Source organism: Gymnoscopelus braueri (genome assembly GCF_963280865.1).
Source record: "Gymnoscopelus braueri genome assembly, chromosome: 12".
Classification (NCBI taxonomy): domain Eukaryota; kingdom Metazoa; phylum Chordata; class Actinopteri; order Myctophiformes; family Myctophidae; genus Gymnoscopelus; species Gymnoscopelus braueri.
Genome location: NC_137614.1, coordinates 18,919,644 through 18,938,526, shown reverse-complemented (window position 1 = coordinate 18,938,526; position 18,883 = coordinate 18,919,644). Strand labels below are relative to the sequence as shown.

The following is an 18,883-nucleotide window of genomic DNA, read 5'->3' as shown; positions in this document are numbered from 1 at the left end:
ATCAAAATGGATCTTTTGGTGGATGAGTCTAGAGGTGATGAAACCTGGGCAAAGCTACTGTGGTTGTTTGATTAAAACACCCAAATGAAATGCTATATTTTTCTCTCTGTCTGTACAGTATATTTCCTTTCTCTTTGTAACCCATTTGTATATATGTGATGTGATGTGTTTATGCATCCTTTTCTATATGGTGTCTTGTTATGTGTATTTCTTAAATTGCCCTTGATCAAATCACAAGTAAACATTACAGTTTGTCACTATTCATTCATAACTAGTGTCCGTGATTAATGCTATGCTCTTGACCAAATCCCTATATGACAAAATTCTGTTTGTGACTCTTCATTTAAAACTGGTGTTTGTGATTAGATATTATGCTTTTGATAAAATCACAAATACACAATCCAGTTGGTCACTATTCATTTATAACTAGTGTTTGTGATTAAATATTATACTCTTGACCAATTACAAGTACACAATTCAGTTTGTAATGAAACCCACATCTCATTTATAAAGCAACAACAATTAATATTAATATTAATTCATTATAGGGGAACTTTTATTCTGCCATTACAGAATAACAAACTATGAAATTCAACTTAGCACTGGGGATTTTACAGTGTACAGTGACAAAAAGCCCTTATCTTACCGTCGTTGAAGTCACGCCCCAGCTCGTGATTGGGGCAACGTTTGACCACCTCTGTGACGTGTTCTGCCTTCTTGTAGATGGGCATGGCCCTGATGATGCTTCCATGTGGCGGGTTAGAGGACAGCTTGATCTGGATGGGGCAGGTCTTTGCAATTTGACAGTAGAGCTTCTTCAGTAGGGGTGAATACTGTGGATGGAGAAGGAGGAGGAGCATTTTAATTTACATGTGGAGCGCTGTGTGATTGAACAGAGGATTTTACCTTGTACAGTACAGTAACTTTAAACTAAATCCTGGATGGTGACTGGTGGCTCAGCCATTTAGAGTAGACCATTATGTTCCTTGTGAGTCTTTTCTTGCATGTCTTTCTTTATCTCTCTGCCCTTAGTTTCTCGTCTTTCTACACTGAGTCTGATCAATCTGAAATAAAGCATAAAAATGCCACAGATAAAATATTACAAAATAAAAATAAATGGATGAATAAAACTGACTTAGTTGTAAATGCACGTCATTTATACTTTGTTCGGTTCAACAACACCGCAATTAACCTACATGTGATTAGAGCAGGACCACATTTTCTAATCAATTTGAAAAACCTAGATTTGATTAAAGTTTGAAGTGTGAAGTTTTTCTTTGAGAACATTTTACATATAAACAAACAAATAAAAATAAACACGTTTTGATAGATAAAAAATAAACACATAAACAGAACTTAATTTTTTGTTTAATCACTTAAGCCCTATTAAATGCCCAAAAATAAGGATGCCAGGTGGAAGTTGGTTAAACTCGTGAAACATCACATGCATAGTTCTCGATACCGATGTTTAAAAATCGGTCCGGCTGATATATCAGTCTGGCTCTATGTTTGATGACCAAAAAGTAGACAGACAGATAGTTGAGGAACAAAACAGAACAAAAAGAAAGAGGAAAAAAAGGAAAAAAGATAAGAGGATGGGCTCTGAAAAAGAACACAGTCATCATGACTGGAGGACAAATTGAGTCATTTGGAATATATGGGGAAATATGCGGGGACTGTAAACCATGTCAGTTAATTTGATTCTATGTTGTAAAAGTAATGACCACCCTGCTGCTTGACTGAAAGAGCGGATATTATCTATCAGACTGGGCTTGTGGTTACGGTGGTAATGTTGGTAATGTGAGCTGTAAGGGCTGGAGGGGGATACATGGAAGTTCAAAAGGCCAGAACAGAAAAAATGTGTATGCTGGTGGTTTTGTATGTAATGTGTACATGTGAGTGCAAACACATAATATATCTTCCTGTCTATCAGTCAGTCTGTCTCTGAGTATCAGAAGCTGTAATAGAAAGGCATTGATGAGCATTAAAACCACTTGAACCCTAGCATCCTTATTCTGGGGTGAACATTCGATGAAAATAGCAGATCTACAAGTTCACAACACGTTGCATTGTGAGCTTGTAGATCGGCTATTTTTGGCGAAGAGATTTGGTGTAGTGTAGAATAAAAGTATATTATTTACAGAGAGGACCAGTCGAGACGTTAAAGAAAGGGGGCGTCGCTTTAAGTCGATCCCCCACGGGAGGGGAGGGGGGAACTGCGAGTGGGCACCGCAGATATTTTGGGTGCAGGGCCATGCGAGACCAAAAGGGCCGGTGTGGTGTGGTGTGGGGCTAAACTGGCAATGGAATTCCGGCTTGGTTGAAGAGATTTTTTTAATGATCTATACGTATCGTATACAGTAGTGGTTCTCAAAGTGGGGTCCAGAGACCCCCTTGACGGTGTTCCAGTAGGTCCCCAGCAAAATGTGTTAATATAGCATCAAAAAAAAAATCTGTTTAACCACTTTAACTCTGTTTTACACTTTGGCTATTTTTACATATCCGATCTACAAGCTCACAACGCATCACATTGCATTGCTTAGTGAGCTTGTAGATTGGCCATTTTTGAAAATCTTAGATAAAATCTGGATTAAAACAAAAATATTGACAATCAATATTATCAATTTCGGGTTCCCTAAAATGGAAAAAGTTTGAGAACCACTGTACTAGAGTCAGCCAGGAATATTTAATGAGAAAGTGCCAAGCATTGCAAGATAGTAGCCCCTATGCTACAATGCCAGTCTGTGTTGATACCGTACCTCAGTCAAAATGTTTGGGTATTTCACAGCTGGGAGTTACACATGTTCAAAAGACCTTTGTATTTGTCTGACAAGCACATCTGCCATCACTGAGGTCAGCACTCGTCTTGCCTGTATGTGTGTGTGTGTGTGTGTGTGTGTGTGTGTGTGTGTGTGTGTGTGTGTGTGTGTGTGTGTGTGTGTGTGTGTGTGTGTGTGTGTGTGTGTGTGTGTGTGCGTGCGTGTGCGTGTGCGTGTGCGTGTGTGTGTGTGTGTTCGCATGTGCATGAATACCATTTCAGATGCATCCAAAAGCTGCCGGGACAAGAAATGAAAAAGTCTAAACATGCCCTGACACTATCATGAAATCTCAAAAATCCACCTGAAGACATCAAAATGGTACATTCCAGGTGAAACTGAGGAGACAGAAGTGCTGTATGGACTTGCTACAGTGAGCCCCAACACAAATGCAACCATTCGCCCTGTAGCAACAAGTACACAATATCCAGATAGACATGGCTAATTCGTAGCGATGAGCTGGCGATGATTCTTTGATATAGATGTTGATTAGATAGATGATATTGTTGTCATGGTTGCTACTGGTATAATATAATGTCAGACTCGCCTGCAAAATTTTGATCATTCATTGCTATCTATGACACATGAAAACCGCAAACATAAGTAACACAACACAATATCTTGGAGAGGGTTATACATCATCCCTTCATCCGTCTATAATTTACACTCTTCAATTGCACTGTGAAATTCCCATCAGGCTGTGGACCCGCCCTCTAGACAATTTAGGGTGCTAAAATTGGGAAGACAGATCCAGACAGAGAGACAGATAATAGGGGATAGCTAGGAGAAGGAAGGCCAATGCCAACATCTACAGTACCTACATTCCTTGCTGTTACCCAAGCTCTCTGCTACATCCAACTATATTGTTACCAAAAACTAATAAATAAATAGAAAATAGTAGCCTCCATCTGTAACCAAGCTGGCAGATTGTAGTCATAAAAAAGTAAAAAAAAAAAAAAAAATCTGGCAAAAGTCATTGGTGCACCAAGCTCCAGAACAAACACTTCTCTGGTTGGTCCAACTATAACAAATACACCTGGAGAGTTGGCAGTAAGATTTGTGAACAATACAGGTATATTGTTGTACATTTTCAACATATTAGTTTTGACAGATGAAACACGCACATTAGGGGTGCAACAGTTAATCAAACTTGGGGGTGCTGAATAGCTGAGAGGTTATGGGCGTGTACCACATAGGCTCTGATGCCTGACAACGAATCCCAGGTTTGATTCCCGGGCCCGACAGACCCTTACTGCATGTCACTCCCCGACTCTCATTCCCTGTTTCCTGTCTCTCTACAGAGTAGACAATAAAGGCATGAAAAGCCTGAAAAAATAACCAAAAAAAACAGTTAAACAAAATTTCTATTTTAATAAAGTAATCTATTTGGGAGGAAAAAAAAATTTTCCTGTTTTTTTTCTTAATGGGTGACATAAAGTTTCCAAAATAGCAAAAATAGCTGTTCTACAAGCTCACAAAGTATCGCAATGCTTAAATTTGATTATTTTAACTATTTTTGCTTGACACCATCGTACGACAGTATAAAACAGGGCTTAAGTGGTTAATCACACTAATTGATTTAGTTGATTATAAAAAAATTATTAAAGAATGTTCACGTCGATTTGTTGATGATATACTGTATATATATGTCACAGGTAGATTGGCATTCCAGGTAGATTGGAAGTGGAGCGCTTGTTTTTAGGCTCGGGGCGGGGCTGCGATGCGAGGACGACGACAACACAACATGAATATACATACTTACTGGCCTCAGTGGCGCACTTCGAAAATCATTGGACTCCCCATCCACTACCACTGGAAGTCTGGGTTTGACTCCCGCTCGGGACATTACTTTTTCAAACAACCGCGGACTTTTTTTTTTCGCCGATAAAGTATAGTTTTGGACCATGACGGAGGCGCGCCGGCTCAGGAGACCTTGAGGCCAAGGAGTCGCGCCCGAGCGCCTCCAGGCGCGAGTGCCCGCGACGACCGGCCGATGGTCTCCTAGTCGACTAAGCGCCGTCCGAGTTATGTACCGATAGGCACAGAATAGTAAATGATGTTGTGGGGACTGCGTTTGCCCCGCTATGGTTTGCCCCAACTGCCACTCACTGCACTAACATAGCCCGCCAGCCCCGCCTCCTCAGTCTCGCCCCCTTGTTCGCGGGTGTGCGCGCGCGCGCGTGCATGTGCGCGTATGCGTGTGTGCGTGCTCGTTTGTGTGCGTGTGCATGCGTGCGTGTGTGGTGTGGGACTCATGTGTGGCTTGCATTGCCCTCTGGCGTTGGTTCTACAGAATTGCCTGGGGGGCGGACGGGCGGTGAAAACAAGCGCTTATTTTCCATTCTACCTGGAATGCCAATCTACCTGTAACATATATATATAGTATACATACTGTACATATATACATACATATACATATATATGCTTCTTGATTATTCAATGAATCAGAAAAGTAATCAATAGAAAGATCAGTACTGTAGTTGCAGCCCTAACCTCCCACCTCTAGCCATGAGCATTGCCTCAGGAGCAGCGAAAATACTTGTGCACAACATCACCTATTCCCACCTAGCTTTGTCTGACAAGTCTCAACGGATCATCCATACTGTGAATAAATAATTTTAAAAAAATTCAACAGCCAGCCAGGCAGAGTCCTTTCCCACAGACCTGGGGAATTTTCCCAGCATTTTTTGTTGAGTAACAACAAGATGAGCTGTGAATGGGAACAAGGCCGTTATGGCAGTTATAGACAAAAACATTACATCAGTACAACTTTTGCCCAGGACGGAAGTGATGCTTAAATTATTCTATATGGAGAAAAAAGCAGGCGTTGCAGTTTTACATACAGCTCTAAGAAACATCCATCCAAGTTCTAAATATTGGAGCTTCGTAGCCGAACATATCTACATGCAACCTCTTACAATTGACTCTTATTTGCTGCAACCATACAGTACCTGACAGAATCACTTTGGTAATTCCTCTGGCTACCAAGAACAAGCAGACATGAAATGCAATTTTAACGGTTAGAGTAACAGATGTCTTATCCGTTTGGCACATTGTGTATTGATACATCCGGTGGTCAGAGAACATAGGGTGGCAGAAAGATGATAGTTGGTCTTTGTCACAAGGACACAACATGTTGTTGAATGCTAATCGCACCACCATCTTTGTTCCCTTCTGTTTGCTTCTATAATCCAATCACTGAAAAAGACGGGTATGGAGTAGGGGGAATCAATACCAATGCCAACAATATCGGGAATTACAAATCTTTGTCTGGGGAATATTATCTATTTTAACAGTCTAGTTGTCAGGTAGGCAACTATCATTTGCATTGCATGATGCCTTTTTAAATTTGATTTTCCATACTTAACATGCCATAGTAGCTGGCAGATATAGGTTAATCATAAAAATCTAACTTTATAAAGAAATATGCATTTCATATAGTATTGCGCCCTCACCCCCGTTTAATACTTGGATTACCTGCACTCAAGTTAAAACTATTAAGTCATGGACAAATGATTTATCTTGATAGGTAATTTCTATAACTGTGTCTGGATGGTGTGTGGTGTATTATCCCATGTGCTGCTTTGTGGCAAAGTTTGACATCTGCCCTGGTATCAAACTAGAAAAAGTGCTCCTCGGAGCCAGCAATGTTCGGAATTCGCCAATCATAATGGAATATGAAAAATCTAACAGATCCGTCTTGATCACTTGACTATAGAGATAATGGTACCGATTTGTGTGATGTTTGGACAGGATTTTCTGCGACCAAGCCAACGGTGCCGGAGATTAGCCGTCCACAGACGGACACAGGGACACACGCACACACAGACGGACAGGGTGCAAAACATAGTCTCTGCCATGCCTTTAGGCCTGGCGGAGACAATAATATCCATAATAAAAAGAAGATATATTTGAAAATGCAAACATAAATCTGTGATATTTTGTTGGTGTTACAGTGCATGGTTTGGTGATTGGTAATGTGTTTGAACACAGTCCCACCTCGAAGTTCAAGAAAGTCATAAATCTCTCTCCGTGTTTTTTTGTGTCTTTCTGAGTGCAGCTGTATGCCATGGGAGACGTCTGAACTCGCCCCCACACGCAAATGTGCGCAGTCCCAGATATTGTACCCAGAAACACAGCTGTTTATATTCTATGTTATCATAATTGTTGAAGTACCACATTAACCCATTAAGACAGGGAAAGTATCTGTGTCATTTTTAGATTTCTTTGGCTATTCAATAGCAGATCTACAAGCTCATAGCGTGGCACTCGGTGCCGTGCTATGAGCTTGTAGATCTGCTATTTTTTCAAAGATCATGGATGTTTTTTGGCAAATCTTTGAATATATATATTTTTTAAAGCAAACATTTGTAACTCAAATCTTTGCTCCTAGGGTTCTAATGTCTTCTAAATCCTAACAGTTAAAAAAAAAAACGTATGTGTCTATATCAGTGGTGGTGCTCAAACTTTTTCATGTCAAGGACCCCCAAATTATATGTATTTGGCCGCGTCTGAAAATATTTTGTTCTAGGGACCCCCCCCCCCCCCTCCCCCATAAGGAAATATTTGAGTTAAAAATGTTCACTTGAAAAAATATATACCTACTATATTCAAAGATTTGCAAAACTTTCAAGATTTTTCAGCAGATCTACAAGCTTATAGTGCGGCACTCGGTGCCGCGCTATGAGCTTGTATATCATACCAAACATACCAAACGTCCACCGACTCAAAGATCTCATCAATCCATCCAATCTTCCATCCATCCATCCATCCATCCATCCATCCATCCATCCATCCGTCCATCCAATCATCCATCCATCCATTCAGTATGGCGGACCAGTGGTAGGCAGGCCCTGACAGGCTCTCTGAGACAGTGATAATTGCCAAATCGTCATCCATACATACAAGCAGTGACTTGTCTGCTTTGCTGCCACAAATTCGCTTAACTGTCCAAATATGTTTACGCACGCACACACACACACACACACACACCCTTTGTTGGACAGCTGTGCCCCCCCCCGTTGATCATATTCGAGCATCCACAAGTTGAGAATTTCTACGCAATGTGGAAATTCAATTCGGCTTCGGAGAATTTCCCACACTTTCTTTGAAGTGTTGGTAATTGCTGTTTGGGAGTCTTTGGGAGATGGGGTAAGATGTAATCATTGCTAGGCCCTGGCTAAAACCTGAAATTGATACATTTTTGAGGTGTAGACAACATTATGGAGCAGAATTGTGAATTCATCAACCCATGGCATGAAACTAACTCTTTCTGTGGCCACAGTGGCAGGTTCATTCAGAATGGCACAGGGCAATTTTAATTTCTGAGCTGTCTTTTCAAATATAAAATACTGTGTCAGCACAGGTTGGATAGTGTCTAGTGAAATAGTTGTAGATATCATTTACAAACATTTAGTGTACTGGTCTTTATTTCAAGCCCTGCTCCCAACAGAATGGTTTCAAGGTTGAATGTGTAGCAATACAGTACAATACTTTGTACCCCATTCATAGCCAATTATTTTGTCTTGTATTGTCATGTCATAGTATATGTCACAGTATATTGTTTATTTGTATAAGTTTCTTACTAAACAACCAACCAACCAACCTACCTACCAGTTGCACCAAATTAAATCCTGAGGCACATTATTGAAATGAAACCAATTCCTATCAACGCGTTATACATAAAACCAATGTACTTAAGTTACATTCAATATTTGAGCCATGCAAAAACCTGCTTAGTTATGTGCGTTTTTTACGCACACTACGATCAGTTCACGTGTATGAACCAATTTCCTCATTATCAAGTATGGGCTTTCTTGCCACTGATGTTCAACAGGAGGCCAGGAAGGAGGTCGACAGGGCATGCAGTGGTGGGGATTCGTCGATTGATGCAAAGGGGGGGGGGGGGCATGGATGTGGGGCGAGTTGGGACCTGCATTCTGACGGAGAGAGGGCTAATAGCTGGGAAGAGCAGCTTCTTACAAGCCACCACGCCAAGCATGCTCTGGCCTGCCCCTCCCTGCACACACAAATACACTTCACGCACACGCACACGCACACAACTACAGCCTGTGACACACACATTCTCTCTCATTCATTCTCCCACACATACAGGCATGAATGCAAGCATACAAATGCACAAAATTCTCTGATTTTGCATGCCCCAACACACACACGCGCGCACACGCACACGGCACACGGCACACGCACACACCTGAGTGTATGGAAAGTGTGTTGATTATTGGAAAAAGCTGAGGTGTTACATCTCATTTCCAGTCAGTCATGACACATTGGGCTGTCTCCGGAGCCCCAGTCACAGATGAGATTGGTGGTGTCCTCAGCACCTTTACCCCTAACGTACAGCCATGCACTGACGACACGAGAGGGAGATCAGCATTTATTATAGCTGGGCTTGAATGAGGGTAAAAGGAGGATTCTCTACTATTCTATTCTTTTGTTCTATTGTTGGTCAATGCCAATCCAAACAAAAAGGGGAGGTGAGGTCTTGTACTACTGAAATTAAGAACTTCTGTAGTTTATCCATTCTATTCTGTACATAATTACCACAAATAGAGGACTCCTGGACACATGGATGGTGTTAAAGGTTTCATGACGTTCAGTTTTACCACACATTAAAAGTCTTTGTCATGGTCCTTCAAACGTGTATAAAAGGTTTAAACAAAAAAATCCACTCCATTGATCCATGGCAGGTGTTTTTCTCTCACATTTCTAAAGCCTTTTCAACTGCAATGAAAAAATTAATTGCCTGCTGGTGTCGCTGTTGAGGGATTTTGCCTGTCAATCATCGCCCCTGCTCCGCCCCCCCCAAAGGAAAGGATAGGGGAGGGGAGGGGCTAGGAGGAGAGTGGGCGGGATTAATCGGCTGTGACATCACTGCCGAAGGGCCAAGCTCAGATTACTTTTCAGTCTAATTATTCAGAAAACCCCAGACCACAGAAAATCCACTGAATGTTCAAAGTTCAGATTTTTGGGGTGTAATTGAGGTCATAAAACCCCCAAAAAAACATAGAAAAAAAAAAAAGTGAAAATGAATGTCATCATCAAAATCAAATCACTTGGATCTTGGGATCCACATTAGAACGCTGTGGCTCCAATGTGGATCTGGAACTTCATGTGGCCAGCCGTGACGTCAATCATTGATGATGTCAGTCGTCTATGGCATATCTATCACGTATGACACACACACACACACACACACACGCACGCACGCACGCACGCACGCACGCACGCACGCACGCACGCACGCACGCACGCACGCACGCACGCACGCACGCACGCACATCACAGTGGTTCTCAAAACATGTCCATGCCCAGGACTCCTAAATTGATATGTGTTTGGCCGCAGACCCCCAGGTCCGTGGGCGGGGCGGGAGAGAGCCTTCCAATGTATAATTCGAGTCACTTCCTGACTTGCCTCAAGGTAGATAAAAAGAAGTTACGGACATCTACGTCATTTTCGCTATCCAGCAATTCCAGCCGGCAGATTCATCGGGACACTGGGAGGCAAACTGCAGCCGAGAGTTCGGTGGAATACATTGGAGTCAATGAGGGCCAGGTGGACCAGCTTATGAACAAACACTTTTTTTTAACAAAAAACAACCTTTGTAAAATACTAAGCCCAGGAAAATAAAATGTCACATATTGTTTTCTGCTGTGTTGCTTTTCGATGATTTTATTGAGGTATCTAAAGAGTACTTTAGATACCTCGTGCCAAAGTATCACGAGACTGTCGTCATTGACAGAAACGCCAGAAACGCCAGAAACGATACATGGCGCTGTTCAGATGCCTCAATAAAATGATACAGTGTGAATTAATGATTAGAAAACAACCTGTGATATGTCTTCTTTTATTTTCCTGAACCGATTAACTGACAAAAGGTCCCAATCGTTCAGAAATAGTGTTTGTTCACAAGCTGGTCCAGCCGGCTCTCATAGATTACAATATATTTCACCTAACTTCCGATTCCAGTTTTGCCTCCCATGCGCATCAATGGCGCCTGCCCGGCCCGTGGACTGTCTGTACCTTCTTCTATCATATGAAATCCAGCTCAAACAGGATGATAGCCAGACAGAGAAGCGAAGTGAGAATAAGAAAATCGCTGAGTGAGCGCCTCCGTCTGGATTCTGCCCAGATGTTTTGTCAAGATTTGTCAAAATCTTTCAAAAACAGGCGATCTATAAGCTTACAATGCGTCGCATGGCAATGTGTTGCCACTTTGACGAACCAGTACTATAATATTGTACTAATATAGTGTGGGGATTACCCCGTTTGTTTTGATGGTACTGGTATAGATCCCAGATACAAAGATTACAAGATCTGTTCTGTTCCGCTGTGTGTTTTTTAAATTCTGTTGAATGTAAAAAGCAATATGGGGCTTCCTCTCTAACAGATGTCAACAGTGTGCTGCCACAAACTGAACCATGCTGCCAGTCAATCATACAGAGGACAGGCTCACAGGAACGTTTTCAATGAGGAATGCCATTTATTCAGTAGTTAAGAAGAGGCTAGCAGACAGAAACAAAGGCATTTCTGCACAGGAGCCTTTAGTCTTTACCCAGTTAATCTCCCTAATCCTTGCACACCACCTACTTACATGGCAGACAGAGAGGCTGAGAGAGGAAAATAGAGAGAGAGAGGGAGAGAGAGGGAGAGGTACAGACAAAGATATAGAGAAAAACAGGTACACAAGAGAGAAATGGACAAAGAACGAAAGAAAAGTTATGGGGAAGAGACAGATGGGTATACAAACAAAGAGAAATGGAAAGAGAGAGTGAGTGAGAGAATAGACAAGAGACAGAGATGTACCAGGCAGGCAGGCACACAGTAAAATCCTCAGTGATAATTTTACCCTGAGAATGGACCCTTGCTGGTCCATTTGAGTAAATGTTTTCACTCTGATTTTACTGAGTGAGTCGGTAACTGATTGTAGTCAATATGCCCCTATGGCATGGCATTCACCATTGCCCGAGGCCACCAAAAACTGAGCAACAGGAAACCAAGAGCCTGTTAACCCCTTCATAAAAACAAGGTGACTCAGTCTAGCCCACACAGTCTTTCTCTTTGTCAAGATTCAAGCAGGTTCAAGCACAGACCTTACACTGGATTAAAGATTTTACACTGAGACATAGTCACACGCGCGCGCACGCACACACATGTGCACGCACACACACCCCAAAAATCTCAAAATGCTTACACTCGCACACACACACACACACACACACACACACACACACACACACACACACACACACACACACACACACACACAAACTTGTTATTTTTGGGGAATCCCCTAATAGAGAGCTCTTTCACTCAGAGTGGTTTGACTAATCTCTTTTCCTTTTCAAAACCGACACTTCTAAAAAGGCCAGGCAGGCATGATCTTTGAGCCCTCGAAAGAAAGAATATGGGCTCATCTGGGTCAGGATCCCCTCGGTCAGAACTGGCTGATGTGGCCAGGGAAAGGTAAGTCTCTGGGATTCTCTTTTGGAACTGCTGCCTTCGTGACCCAACTCCAGATAAGCGGGTGAAGATGGACGGATGTTCATGTGATGAAAAATTATGCTTTAGGATATGTGTAAAGGCACTTAAATGCCTCCGACTGTCTCTGCCAATGGTATAATCAGACGCGCATCATAAAATCACTTGGCCTTAATTCCCATTCTAATCCCTGGATTTATGACAGCTCAGGCATCTGAATAATCACAGCCTTCTTCTGAATACTCATTCTTCTGCTGCCTCATCATCCACACTTAAAGTCGTGTGCCAGTCAGAACTCCCAACGTCAGGTAATAACAGTGTCTCTGCTCTTACCGTGACACATAGGTTGTGTGGAACACTAATGCCTTCCCATTGCCCCCCCCCCCCTCCCCAGGAGAGAAAACAATCAAGGAGTGCTTTAATTGTTTTGGCAACTTATTGATGATAAGCCTTCTCTGCGTGGAAGTTTAAAATGTTCAACTATTTAGACTGACCTCTCTACAGTTAAGTACATAGCACACCATTTGTTGTGCTATGTACTGTTGTGCTATCAGTTGCTGTTTACATCCATGTCTGTCCATAGTCCATACTCATATAGTATATGTAGTGAAGACATTGTAGGAATTTAATAATAAACAGTATTATTTGTTTTAATGAAAAATACATGGTCCCATTGACCTTTACTTTTGACCACCAAATTCTTATCAGTTCATCCTTGAAGCAGTGGATGTTTTTGTGGGAAAATTGAAGAAATTCCCCCCTGAGATATGTTCACTTGGGGCATACAGACATACATACAGACGTATGGTCATATGGATGAACAGACATCCCGAAAACATAATGCCTCCAGCCACGGCTGAAGCCAGTGAAGGTATCCTATATTAAAATTGGCTACTGGGAGGGCAGGCGGGAATGAAAACCTGTGCTATAACTCTGAAACCAAGAATAAATCCAACCCCACCATATGTCTTGTTTTCAGTGGTTTTGAAACTATGAAGCATGCAAACCACACCCGATAAGAAGACTCCAAGAACTAGATTAGGGTGTGTTTTAACATCTCCTACTGTATGTCTTGGCAAACATAATTTGTCACAAATTACACTAAACAACTGGAACGCGTTACTGCAATCCTGCCAGATTTTCCCACATTTGCAATCAGTTCCCTGGTAATAAAAGCATGACTGAGGGTGTTCTTCTGAACTCTTTAGATAAAGACATTTTATACACAAGTCGCAACTCGTGTTTGGACTTTATTTCTGTCTTCTTATTTTTTAATTTCCGCACTTTCCCAGAAGAACAATTTCTTTTCATATTGGTCACCAGTTCAATCTTTAACACACCTTTTGTCAGCACAATCTCCAAAAAGCATAATAATATTAATTAGATTAAAGATCCTAGATTAAAAATCCTTCCTCGAGGATGCATTGTTGGTCTCCAGGAAGTTACGGTACGTTTCTTAGGTGAGAGAATGACCCGAGTGGCTGAATGGAGCTTAAAGGAGAGGAGATGACAGACTTATTGGAGGCGAGGACAGAGCAGAGATCTAGGCGCCAGAGGTGACAGTCCAGAGTGTGTTTTAAGGCCCAGGGAATAAAAGAGATGGAGGGAGAGAGAAAAATAGAGCAGGTCAAAGACCACCACTTCAGTGGCCAGAGGGGGGGATCTTCTTACATCACTAAGCGCTGAGTAAAGAATCACCCCATGCATGAATACTTTTTAAAAACACAACCGCAAAGAGGCCCTGCACTTGTCATCACACACACACACACACACACACACACACACACACACACACACACACACACACACACACACACACACACACACACACACACACACACACACACACACACACACACACACACACACAATGCACACACTCGGAACACACAAATGAAGGAAATGCAGTTGGTCTCCTATTACACAGAGGTCAACTATGTGACAGTCGGGGGTGACACCTTTATAACAGGAGACTTCTCATTGGGCCTGACAAATTACACAGCTCCCCTTTCACCTGTCTCTCTCAAATAATACTACCTGGCCTCACCATCACTGTGTGTGTGTGTGTGTGTGTGTGTGTGTGTGTGTGTGTGTGTGTGTGTGTGTGTGTGTGTGTGTGTGTGTGTGTGTGTGTGTGTGTGTGTGTGTGTGTGTGTGTGTGTGTGTGTGTGTGTGTGCGTGCGTGCGTGCGTGCGTGCGCGCGCGTGCGTGCGTGCGTGCAAGTTTATTTTTCTTCTATATATTACTTTAATAATATCTCAATCACTCTCATAATTTTCATATTTGCTTGTAATTGTATGGTGCATGAGTGCATCATTCAAAATGGGATCCCTGTGGTAAACAGACACCTCTCATCCAACACTTAAAGCGGCACCATGTAACTTTATGCATTTTTTTAATTAATAAAATGTAATTTTGTCCAATCTGTATGGTAGAGTATGTTAATACAATATAACTTACGCAATTGGGGTGGTTGTATTTTGTCTCCCTGCTCTTATATTGAGACATTAAGATTGTGTCAAAGGTCATGTCTCACCTAGACACAGGATCTGACACCATTTTTTACCTGATGGTCAAGATTCAATTTATCCCTTCAGCAAGCAGGCAGGCTCTATTAGCTCAATGGTAACAGATGCAGCGCTTGTGCAGTAAACCAGGTTCAAGTCCGGGGTAGAAAGGAAAGTTACAAAGTGCAGCTTTAATGTTCTCTGGTACAGTTGTCTACATTTGATTTGTTACACTTTGAGTATTTTGACAGGCTCTGAAGTTCACTTCTACCTGCACAGCAAACAATAAATGAAATAAAACAAAACAGAATTACAGCTAAAATAAACTGACTATAATGGAATCTAATGGTAGACAAGGTCATAATGACTTCTCAATTCTCATTTTCTGGTATTTTTGTTTGACTTTGCAGTATCAATGGAAGAATGATCTCTCATGCAGGAAAAAGGTTTTGTTCATCTTAACAGCATACATACTGAGCACATGGCACCTTCACCTCACACTGAAGGCAAGTAAGGCACAGCACATCAGAGAAAGAAAGAGAGTGTGAGACAGTGAGAGAGAGAGAGAGAGGGAGAGAGAGAGAGAGGAGGTGGAGATGAGACATACATCTGAATGGTCCCGTTACTTTCCCTCTCCAACAACAGGCCTGTACTTGTGCTGGCCCGTCGTGTGTGTGTGTGTGTGTGTGTGTGTGTGTGTGTGTGTGTGTGTGTGTGTGTGTGTGTGTGTGTGTGTGTGTGTGTGTGTGTGTGTGTGTGTGTGTGTGTGTGTGTGTGTGTGTGTGTGTGTGTGTGTATACACACGTGCAAGCCTTTGATCATCTTTGTACATCAGAGAGAGACAAAGTTAGAGAAAGAGAGGGACAGAAAGAGAAAGAGAGAAGTATACATACATACAGACAATCCCAACTCCCGACCCCCCTTTCCCCCAAAACATCCAACCATTCAGTAAGTGCACACACACAATCACATGCGGCCCCAGGCCAGGGGCGGTACTTACGGTCCATGTGGCGGACTTGGCCGTGCTGGACTGCTGGAAGGACACCTGGAAGGTGTGTGGTCCTGGGTAGTCGGTGTTGGAGGGGATGGTCGGCGCCGGTGACAGACCCTCGAACGTGGAGTTGGGCTGGGAGTACGGCGAGGGCGTGGGCACGGCTGACGACGAGGCGTTCTCGGAGCTGTAGGGGCTGGCGGATGCCGCGCGGCTCCCCAGGCTCTCCATGCTGCTGCTCAGCAAGTTGTACTGGGACTGGTGGGGATGGAGAGAGTGATAGAGAGAGAGACAGAGAGAGACAGAGGGGGAGGGAGGATACAGGTAAAGGTGCTGCAGAGATGGGGCTTGGACGCTTAGGAGGGGGTCAGGTTACACAGGGAGTGGAACTGGTGGTAATTGCGTGTGTGTGTGTGTGTGTGTGTGTGTGTGTGTGTGTGTGTGTGTGTGTGTGTGTGTGTGTGTGTGTGTGTGTGTGTGTGTGTGTCGAACTACTTTGGTATACTTTGGTATACCCCCACACAGTTTGGTGTGTATAAGTCTGTGTGACGGTGTGTCCAGGGCAGGCTAGCAGGTAGGAAGTGTGTGTAATGCAACTGAAAGAAGCCTAATTTAAAGTTTGTCTTACGACGGCGTCGCATACTGATGAAAACTGATTCTCATGCGTGTTTGTCAGTGAGCGACCTTGTTGCCACAACAAAGCGTGAATCAGGCGCGTGCGTGCGTGCGTGCGTGCGTGCGTGCGTGCGTGCGTGCGTGCGTGCGTGCGTGCGTGCGTGCGTGCGTGCGTGCGTGCGTGCGTGCGTGCGTGCGTGCGTGCGTGCGTGTGTGCGTGCGTGCGTGCGTGCGTGTGTGTGTGTGTGTGTGTGTGTGTGTGTGTGTGGTGGTAGCTGTGATTTCCACCCGATAGCCCCCTCAGGCTACAGGCTGAGTTGTAAAACACTGGCATAATCTGCGCTCTGCCTAATTGCCTGCCATTCCCCTCTTGTGCTCCCTTCTCCATTTGAGAGAGAGAGAGAGAGAGACCCACCCAGTGAATGCAAAACATTGAAATACTGCTGTCAACTTTCAAAAGTTTATACCAAACTAACCTTTCCTATATGGATGTATAACTATTTCTGACAGAAAATGCACAACTTTTATAGTTTCGTAAGATAGTCCTACCCTCTAAGTTGCAACAGCTCTGTTTACACTTTTATTTATTCCCATTTATGTTTAATATTTAATTGTATACATTGTTTTGTTTTGATTTGATTGATTTGTTCACTTTTGCTTTGGCAATGTAAACGTATGTTTTCTCATGCCAATAACGCTCCTTTGAATTGAATTGAAAATTGAGAGAGAGAGAGAGAGAGAGAGAGAGAGAGAGAGAGAGAGAGAGAGAGAGAGACGGGGGGGGGGTGTAGTGCTGTGGTGTGTGTGGTGATGCGCTTGTCAATGTTAGCAAAGTCTGGAGGGCCTTAACTAGCCTGTCAGTAGACGTGAATGTATGAAAACGCATGTGCAAGTACTTCCCCAACCCAATACACCACCTTATCACACACACACACACACACACACACACACACACACACACACACACACACACACACACACACACACACACACACACACACACACACACACACACACACACACACACACACACACACACACACACACACACACACACTTTTTTGAATCGCAAGATCACGCATGGGTCCAAGCCCATTTGCTGTCATACATATCAATCCAATAAATAAGTCTAAATATTATCTACATAAACACTTAAAATATAGAAGGGTATGTCCACCATCATCAGTATAGTATAGTAGGAATCCATTGCCCTGATTATAACATCAAGCAATTTATATCAACAGCACTTAATTTACTGTATAAGCCCAAATGAACAATCAGCCAACATTGACACCAGTTGATTTGAGACCATAGGACATACGTTGAGACAAAAAAAATGAATTCCTGGATGTATCCTAAGCTGCCCATTGCCCAATATTGAGTGCACTGGCTGACACTGATGGTAACACAAGGCTGATATAATAGCTGCAGAGAGAGAGAGAGAGAGAATGAACAGAAAATCTGTTTCTCTACCTTCTTTTTCACGTAGTACATCCTCCAGAAGATCTGTGCTTGTCACCTTATTCACAAACTCTTCAGTCGGAAACGTCCAAAACACAGCAAAGAGAGGCGTGAAAGAGGGACCATAGTCTAACTAAAACAGTTCAATAGAGATGTGCCTAAATGGACACACTGCATACACACACACACACACATACACACATCTAAACTCACAGCCAGGTCAGGACCGGTGGAGGGAAAGAGTAAAGATACACTGACAGAATAAGAGAGAGGGAACGTGGGATGGGAACCCAAAAAAATGGTACGGTGTTCTAATTATGGCATGTCCGGACATAGACAGCAATGCCGGGGTGCATGTACACACACGCTCCTAAACACCTTGTGATGGCCCGCGCTAGGTAAACACTGTCTAGTCTGACATGCCCTTGAGAGAGAGAGAGAGAGAGAGAGAGAGAGAGAGAGAGAGAGAGAGAGAGAGAGAGAGAGCGAGAGAGCGAGAGAGAGAGAGAGCGAGAGAGAGAGAGAGAGAGCGAGAGAGAGAGAGAGAGAGAGAGAGAGAGAGAGATAGCGAGAGAGCGAGAGAGAGAGAGAGAGAGAGAGAGAGAGAGAGAGAGAGAGCGCACGTTAGGAAGGAAAAGCACAAATGGTTGAGAGTTCAAGGGTCACAGTAGGAAGAGATTGTGGGTTTTCTATATATGGACAAAGGGTCTGCCTTCAGCTTTCTCTGTGTATCAATACAGCATTAAATCAGAAGAGCTGACCTGGACTCTGTCTTGGGAAGCAGCAACTTGTCTGTCACTGTTGCCACCCACTGCAGTGAGAAATAATTTAGCACTCATGGCAAGTAGAAGAGAAATAAAGAAGAACATCATCCCATCCACTGTACCTCTGATCCGTTTAATTCTTTTCCATTTTATTTCATTCTATAGTATGTAATGCAGGGTTCATATTAAGAGGCCAGTTTCAACAGAAATGACCATGGCCTGGCCAG

The 18,883-nt window shown here is 43.0% G+C and overlaps 1 protein-coding gene across 3 annotated transcripts in view; it reads right to left on the bottom strand.

Moving 5' to 3' along the window:
* The window catches only part of tp73 (tumor protein p73), a gene marked incomplete at its 3' end in the record, with an annotated part of 28,771 nt that extends 10,620 nt beyond the window's left edge, over positions 1–18,151 (bottom strand). The window contains exons 1-3 of one of the 3 annotated variants that reach the window (XM_080443711.1): positions 17,905–18,151; positions 15,826–16,074; positions 647–833 (exon numbers count right to left, since the gene is read on the bottom strand). In XM_080443711.1, coding sequence (XP_080299837.1) covers positions 647–833; positions 15,826–16,074; positions 17,905–17,925 — 457 coding nt within the window. In that variant the 5' untranslated portion in view covers positions 17,926–18,151. The remainder of the gene's footprint in view (positions 1–646; positions 834–15,825; positions 16,075–17,904) is intronic. The other 2 variants (XM_080443710.1, XM_080443712.1) reach the window with 2 other exon arrangements.
* Positions 18,152–18,883: the final 732 nt, after the last annotated feature.